General features: G+C 48.9%; 1 protein-coding gene across 1 annotated transcript; it reads left to right on the top strand.

The window, feature by feature from the left end:
* Positions 1 to 430: 430 nt before the first annotated feature.
* On the top strand, positions 431 to 4,793 carry LOC149354054 (uncharacterized). Its single transcript, XM_089575917.1, has 3 exons — positions 431 to 1,063; positions 2,280 to 2,515; positions 4,442 to 4,793. Exons 1-3 carry the CDS (start codon positions 431 to 433, stop codon positions 4,791 to 4,793), a joined length of 1,221 nt encoding a protein of 406 aa, XP_089432043.1.
* Positions 4,794 to 7,968: the final 3,175 nt, after the last annotated feature.

Here is a 7,968-nt window from a genome sequence, read left to right as displayed (position 1 = left end):
TTGTGCTTTAGACTGTTCAACTTATGCCCTTCCTGTTATAATCCCATATGGGATTGACAGTATGTACCAATAAAAATAAATAAATAAATAAATATGTTCTCCACCTTCTCTTTTACCTAATTTCTTCTAACTTCTTACGACTTGGGCGCCGGCGGTCTGTGCCCGCCCGTTACAAAGGGTACAGCTACCATAGTACCGCCACAGTTCACCATTATCATCATCTCGTAGCCGTCGTCGGCTCAAAGTGTACGGTCCGGGGCACCATCATCATCATCCGTGGGACTGTACTGTTGGGAGATTGCAACCATGCATCCCGCATAACAGGTTTTGTTTCTCGTGCTACGGCTAGAGAGGACGAAGAAGAGCACACCGATGTGGCAGCGACTCGCCTGGGCTTACTAACCGCGCTTCCTCTTGCCGATTGACGAAAATGCAGTCCACCCAAGAAAGCCCCGAGGGACGCCAAAAAGCCGACAGTCCTGACGCAGTTTCGCTGCCGGCCCAGCTACTACATGAGAGCTGGCCGCCCTCCCCGACATGTCCTGGCGCACAGCAAGGAGCACATTTCCAGGCGGACGCCGCATGGGTGGCGGCTGAGGCGCCAGAGCAGTGCTACCCCGTTTTCTGCTACGACAGTGCTGTGAGTCCCCTTAACGGTCCTTTGTTGGAACCTCAGCCACCAAAGAGGAGCAGCCCCGAGTGCCTCAGCTTCGTGTTCGGCATTGTGTTCGCTGGCATGCTCCTGACACTGGGCCTTCTTGTGGTTCACGGGCCACTCGCTACCCATGAGATCACCCCCGAGGACCATCTCACGGCACGCAGCCTGGTGGCGACTCCACGTGCTGTCGGCCGACCAGGGATTCCACACAGAATGGCCGCGCCACGGGTTGGAGGAGGCGGGAGGAAGAGGGCTTCGCAGCGTTCTCGCATCGTTGTGCCGGTTGGTGGAAGGAATAGTAATGAAGTGGTATTTCGTGCCCCGGTGTTGAGCACGAAGACGAAGACGACGACTGCCGCCACAGAGGCGCAAACGCATGACCCCGACGAGGACCAGGTAATTCGCGTGAATTATATGATCTAGAGAGATAAAGGAAGAGGGAAGGCAGGGATCTTAACCATAAGGGTGTCCCGGTTGGCTACCCTGCACTGGCGAAGAGGGATGAGGGTACTGAAAAAAGAAAGAGAGAACGGACGAGGCGCACAGTCAAAATATGTCCTTCAAGCAAATCGCTCTCAGGTAGGAAAACTGTGCGGCTTTTTTTGGTGCCGCACTATTCATTCATGTAAAGGTTCTTGGCTGATGGACTGAACCGCAGCCCGGACTGCAGTTCAGTTGAGCCGCGAGAACTGAATGTAGTGCGTCCAGCACTTGCATTGCGTTGTTGGCTGCTGGCATGTGCATGCTATAAAGCAGAAAACGCAAGACATTCATAAAGGATGTGAGCATCGCAATCACTTGAAGGACTTGGCCATGGTCCGGATCGTGACTTTTTTCGGGGTCAGTCGTATGCTCTGGACACTGGGAGAGCGGCCAAATCCCTCACCCAGGGGGAGTGCAAAACGGTTATTACTGATCGTTACGGCGGGCAATGTTCTGGAAACGCTCGTGCTTCACACAGCCTTTTTAAAAGGCAACATAACAATGCTTGTCGGTCCGTACAGCCAGCGAAATCTAGGGGCGCGTGCAGTTCGCAGCTATCGCTGTTCAGAGTGGAGGCGCGCTCCCTACACTCTTCTGCGTCCTCTGTAGCAGAGGCAGACGAAAGAATTCTGCCGCTGAATAATTCAAGGCGCATAAAATTGCGCGAGCGCATGCATAGTGCATTACAGCTATACAACTGACGTATGGCTGCATTTCATCTAGATTCGAAGTTCTCGTCGTCTGTAACGGACAGTTACTGTGCCCATGAGCGCTTGTAATCGAGCGCGAAATGCGGGATACTATTGCTATCAAAGGACCGCTTTTCGGAAAAGTTGGCTATAGGATCTTGGAACATTCTCACCTACATTCATTCGCTCAAACAGCATCGGAGCACATAATAGGTTGCCGATGTTACTGACGGCGTCCTGGAATTTTTAATGACCAGGTTCTGAAATGAGTGCATAGTTTAATTGCATGCGTCACGTCAACTTTGACGACCAAAATTCTCTTCGTGGCCTAGACGGACGGAAGTACAGCTTAACATGGGCTTAAGTTCGCTTTGCCTCAGTCGACGGTACAAACAGGCTGCCGCTCACTAGAGAGAAACCGTCTCCTTCTCTGTAAACGTAAATCGCAGGCGGACTCCGAGTCCTGCAGCCGTCACCTGTACACGCACTGCACGCTAACAAAGAAGGAGTTCTTCTACAACGTGGACCAGCACTCCTGCGTGTCGGCGGCTGAGGACACGGTGCACGTCTGCAACCGTGGCTCTAACCGGTTCGTGAGCCTCGACAGCTGCCTCGCCAGCTGCGTCAAAGGCCGCCAGGCATCGGACCGCTGCTACGAGAGCACCATCTTCTTTCCCTGCTCGCGGTGAGCTCGATGCGTGTCTTTAACGCCTTCACTATTATAAGTCACCTTTGCATGAAAGAGACGGAAGTAGAATCCAGTTTACTTTCATAGGAAATGTGAAAAAACATCGAGTAACAGAGTAGACCACGAGTTGTGCCTTTGCTTCTCAAAACCAGCCCTTCCTCTCGAAAAACCAACTGAAGACGCATTCTGTCTATTCATGTAAATGCGGCTATAGAGGAAGGGCTGGCCAATTCCAAGAGCGGGCATATCTCTTTATTGCCCACCAAAATTTCCGGTCTCGACTCCACTTCGAGGAATGATCGGTGTTGTAAAATGTAGGGATGAAAATCTTCTGGATGTTCGCCTGTGGTGCCATAGTGTGGTAAATCTTATGTGTGGCCGAAGCGGATAACCGGAAAGCTGCGCACATTTTGCGCCACAAGAATAAGAGGCTGCGAATGAAGTAAAATTGGCGATGGCCACTTGGGACCGTTGTCGCCCCAAACACCCAACCACCTCCTCGCCCTCTCTAATTTCTTCCTCTAAAGTTGGCCTATAATTACGCCCCTGAACTTAATTTTCACGAGTCGTAACTGAAGATGAGAATTTAACTTATCACATGCCTGACCCACAAGAGGTTAGTGGCCAGCCTGGAAAGGGCTAAATCACGTTTTTCGGAGAGGAAGTCGGTGGTGTATGCATTTCTTGGATGGACTAAGAAACCTTCTTTTGCGCGATTCTGACAGTTTTCTCACTTCCCCCTTGACCTCCTGTACAGTCATGTCGGGTTGGGGAGGGTGGGGGTGGGGGTGTTGCCAACTGAAAGCGCCCGCTCATAGCGCGTAACCACCGCACAGAGAACTCGCGCTTTCTTGTTTTCCCGCGTCGACTTTGCTAGATTGGGCAAACCCAAGTCTTACGCAACACAGCTAACGTTTCCGCAAAAGTACTTTTAAGCTACTCAACAGTACTCAACAGTTCGCCAATGCACTGGGAATATGAAGGGCCTCTCCTTAGTTTTCCTTCCTTCATGGCGGTCACCAACAGACGCCTTACGCCCCCTGTCGGAGCCCACGAGAACTATTTTATTAGTTGTCTTCTCTAAAAGGGGTCGTCAGGCATCCGGAGGTTACCTCATTACTGAGAATCCGCGCACTCGGACGTCAAAACCTTTTCGACCAACCGAAAAGTGTGGCACCTCTGCTGACAACCTTCTGTCGACAAACTTCTATCGACAACGATGAGGCATTAAAGGCTTTCGCCTTAAAATGCGGCAGTGCGCGTCTCCTAGACTAGCTTGACTCCTGCGGCACCACAGAATGTTTATGCAGGCATACGAGAGAAGGATGCAGGCCAACATGTTGATCACCAACTCAGTTCTGTGTATGCGTCTTTGACTGGCGATGTACATGCAGTTTACCAGCAGCTATTTGAGACTACAGAATACTGATTATTGCTCAGGTTAAGTCGCATGCTAGGATTTGTCGCTGACTGCCGTGGTCCTTTATGAAGACGTTTGGATGATATGTGAGGTTTAACATCTCGAAGCTGCGCATGGACAATGAGAGACGCCATAGGTGAGGGCTCTGTATTCATTTAAAACACCAAGAGCTTTTTAGGCGCACTGACATCTCATTTTTGTACTTTGCCTCCACCGAAATGGAGCCTACGGGGCCACGTTTCGACCCCGCGCCATGAGACTCGGCACCTTAACCCTGTAGCCCCTATGCCCTTGCGGTGAGTATATATAAAGAGGCTTAGTGGTATCCTTCCTATTCGTCATTTAGTATATTCGGGTTGGATCTAGCTCCTAACAACGCCTTGAGTTGTGGGGAGCACCTACAGCAATCATAAGGTGCAGAGGTATATATTTTTCAGATGAACATTGCGCACTCTTGATCGCAATTAATACACTTTGCCGCCACGCCTCCATCCATCGTGCAGGCAAGACGTCCTGTATGAGCCGTGGTACTTCGACGGCAAGAAGTGCGTCGCGTGGAGCTTTCCGCAGGGCAGCTGCCTTTCGGCTGGCCACCGGGGCGTGTTCCGTAGCTGGGACGAGTGCCGCAGGCACTGCGTGCTGTATCCGGGCCCGGAGTGCGACGAGGGACACCCGCCCGCCGAGACCTGCTCGCCGCGACAACTGAGGCACCCGTACTTCGCCGACATGCAGTCCCACGGCGGTGCCCGCTGCGTCAACGCATCACGGCGGACGCTCCAGTCGCAGCGCTGCCTAATCGGCCCCAACCAGTTCTCCTCGATGTCTGCTTGCCGCAGGGCCTGCGTCAGGGGCTAGCGGCGCGTGCCCTGGCGGTGGTCGCCCTAGCTCTTTCTGCAAGCCTTGCCACACAGTGTGCTTGCAGTAGTACCACAATTTTGGCATCATGTCAGCAGAGTGCGTGTTATGCGTTCTTGCGGAAAAGCTATTCAGAAAAATATGCACGACGGAACGCGGTATTCACGAGTCGTCGATTTCGTCTGCTGCCTCCGTGATTGTTCTAAAAGGTGCGATGGGCACAACTGGTGCTACTGAATTTTTAACAGAGATGCACGTAAATTTCAAATCCACGAGCAGCGCCAACGAGGATGTGACTGTGAGTTTAATCATCAACCGCATTTGACCCGAGAAAGCAGTGTTGTCAATACAAAAAATTAGTCATTAGTTGAAAGGGATAGAAGTAAATGATATGTATCGGCCGTAAGAGTAGCCAGTAGATAAGTAAAAAAAGCAGAAATTAAGAGTTGCCTTTGACAATTGTTAGTATGCTGCCAAAAATATGAGAATGCATAATAATATACTTGAAAAATAATCAGTGATCATAATCGAACATCTTCGATGAAGGTATGCGAAAAGAAAATGGTCACGCTGCGCGAATAGAAGGATACGCCATAGTAATAAGCCGGCCTGCACCCTTGAAACTGGTGCACACCATTTTTTAAGTGTTTCCCGCAGCACTGAAGCAGACACGCAACCTCGCGATGCTTACTGAAGTCTCGCCTGGCGCCTAGCTCTCGTCTTTGTCGCTTTGCGCTCTCACACTTTCGTCAATATATGTGCAACAAACTGGCGCAGGTCACCTCTGCGGCCTCCTGTAAAGCATTAACTGTGGAAGAACAAAGCTGCTCCATCCGCATTTTCGCAGACGACTGCGTACTTTATCGCCCCATCCACACCACCTCTGACTCTAGAATTTTACAGGATGACCTTAAACGAATTGAAACTTGGTGCGACAAATGGTTAATGTGCCTAAACACTAAGAAAACGTCTTTGCTTTCCTTTCACCGTCGGAAAAACTATCAGGCATCAAGTTACACCATTTGTGGCTCGGTAATCTCATCTGTCCACTCTTACAAATACCTTGGCGTCACCCTTTCAGATACACTAACCTGGTCAGAGCATATCATGAACATTACTAACGAAGCCAATCGCACTCTCGGTTGCCTCCGTCGAAACTTGCGCCTAGCCTCTGCGTCCGTGAAAACACTTACTTATCTTACATTTATCAGACCTAAAAGAGAATACGCATGCTCAGTCTGAGATCCCCATCAAGCTAATCTTTCTAACACCCTCGAAGCTCTACAAAATCGCGCTGCAAGGTTTATTTTCTCAGACTACTCCTATCATTCCAGTGTCACTGCACTCAAATCACGGGCTAATCTTACTAATCTTGAAAAGCGACGCTGCATCTTCAGGCTGCGCCTTTTTCACAAATTCTACCATACGCCACTCAATGTTTCAGCAATCTAACCACTTCATCGACAGTCAAGCCGCACCAGCCATCCTAAAGCCGTCTATCCGCCCCCAGCACAGACCACAGCCCATCTTCGTTCGTTTTTTGTTCAGACCGCTCGGGACTGGAACAAACTGCCTGTCGACGCTGTGCGCCACTCCGACCCACATTCCTTCAAGACTGCCATCGAACCACTCTTCACTTGAACATTATGCCCATCCCTCATGTAATACCCCACACCAAGGGGCATTTGAGGTACTAATAATAAATAAATAAATAAAATTAGTATACGCGTTAAACAACGCGTCTGACGCGAAGTTTCTTGTGCAGATGAACCGAAGACAAACAATGCGTTTAGACGGACACACTTTTTGAAAAATATTTAGAAACAGAAGACACTGGCATTCCTTACCGAAATCAGTGCTTGCTGTACGGAACCCTTTGAGAGGGAGGGGGAATTTTTAGAGACCGAAAGCTTAGTGGCATGCCTCATTAATGCATGCCATCTCGCCTGTTTGGTACAGATCAGAAAGCACTGCTCTCGCAGCACAATGGCATCCATATAATCACCGAGTGACTACCCTGCAGCGAAGACCGAACACGAAGCATCGGCAGCATAAGACGCCGGTTTTTCAAATACCAAAATTCTTTTCTCACTTAAAACAAAGAAATCTGACTCAGCTGCTTGAAATAAATGTTCTTAAAAGATACTGTAGAATGTACTTGCTTTAATATCTTTACTTGGACCCCCGTCACATGCAATTTGTGGCAGAATATGCCGCAAACAAATTTTTCCGAAGTCAACTTTTTTTTCCTTACAGGGTTTTACATTTCTTGCGTTCCGAAACATTTTATTGGCTTCTTTGCCTTCTGCAGACCGTGCGAAAATAGTTGGAAATGGCACTCTGAGGACATAAATTATTTACGTGTTCAAATTACCGTGATTTTTTTAACTTTTCAGATTCTTCATATTAGGAAAAAAAGAAAAGAAATTCGTTTGAAGTAATTATCCATAACAGTCAAACTTCTTTTATTCACGTAAAAACCAATTAATCATCATGGCTGCAAGTATATATTTACAATTTTTTTTGTTAGTCTATATTTCTGCCATTTGCAAACTTTAAATGTACGCCATGGCACGGAAAAAAAACTTTTCCACCGAAACAAACTGGGGGAACGTTTTTAAATTGCACCAAGTTCCCCATTTTTTTAAAAATAAATTTCAGGTGGCCGAGTACAAAGTTTGCGTCATTTATCGTGGAATGACTCATATGCCTACTGGTCACCATTGCCACCGAGGCTTCACAAAGCCAAACGTACGGTTCCCAACGGGTGCGGGTAAAAAAAAGCGCTTAATTAATCAAACATCCTACCCTAGTAGTGCAGCATTGATTCTTGGCAAAGTTTTTTCAGCACTACAAAAACGACGACACAGAAAGAAAGTACAAAAGACGGGTTGTACAGCGTTGCTTTGGACTTCCTCTTTCGAGCATTCTGGGGTGTACAGTGAAGCCGGGATCAATGCAGTCGGTTCGCCGGCGCTGTGGTGCAATTCCGGGTTGGAATATGGGACAGAAACTGGACGAGGGCGATTTCGGCGCTGTGAGCAGTTCACGAAAAATATATGCCTCATGGGGTAGGATTCTGAGCAGCGTCCGCTTCGGTCATAAGGTTCTGGGTCATATGCTGCGGTGAAAACCAGCTACTGGGCGTCTCGCTCCCGAGGTGGCAACACCTCGG

This window comes from Amblyomma mixtum, chromosome 3 (genome assembly GCF_055824585.1).
Source record: "Amblyomma mixtum isolate Tamu chromosome 3, ASM5582458v1, whole genome shotgun sequence".
Classification (NCBI taxonomy): Eukaryota; Metazoa; Arthropoda; class Arachnida; order Ixodida; family Ixodidae; genus Amblyomma; species Amblyomma mixtum.
The sequence above is the reverse complement of the archived record's forward strand: the minus strand, read 5'-3'. Positions and strand labels throughout refer to the sequence as shown.

Coding starts and splice junctions, on each gene's coding strand:
- LOC149354054 (XM_089575917.1), top strand. CDS start 431: ATGCAGTCCACCCAAGAAAGCCCCGAGGGACGCCAAAAAGCCGACAGT. Junction 1,064..2,279: donor ACGAGGACCAGGTAATTCGC/GTGAATTATATG, acceptor CGTAAATCGCAG/GCGGACTCCGAGTCCTGCAG. Junction 2,516..4,441: donor ATCTTCTTTCCCTGCTCGCG/GTGAGCTCGATG, acceptor TCCATCGTGCAG/GCAAGACGTCCTGTATGAGC.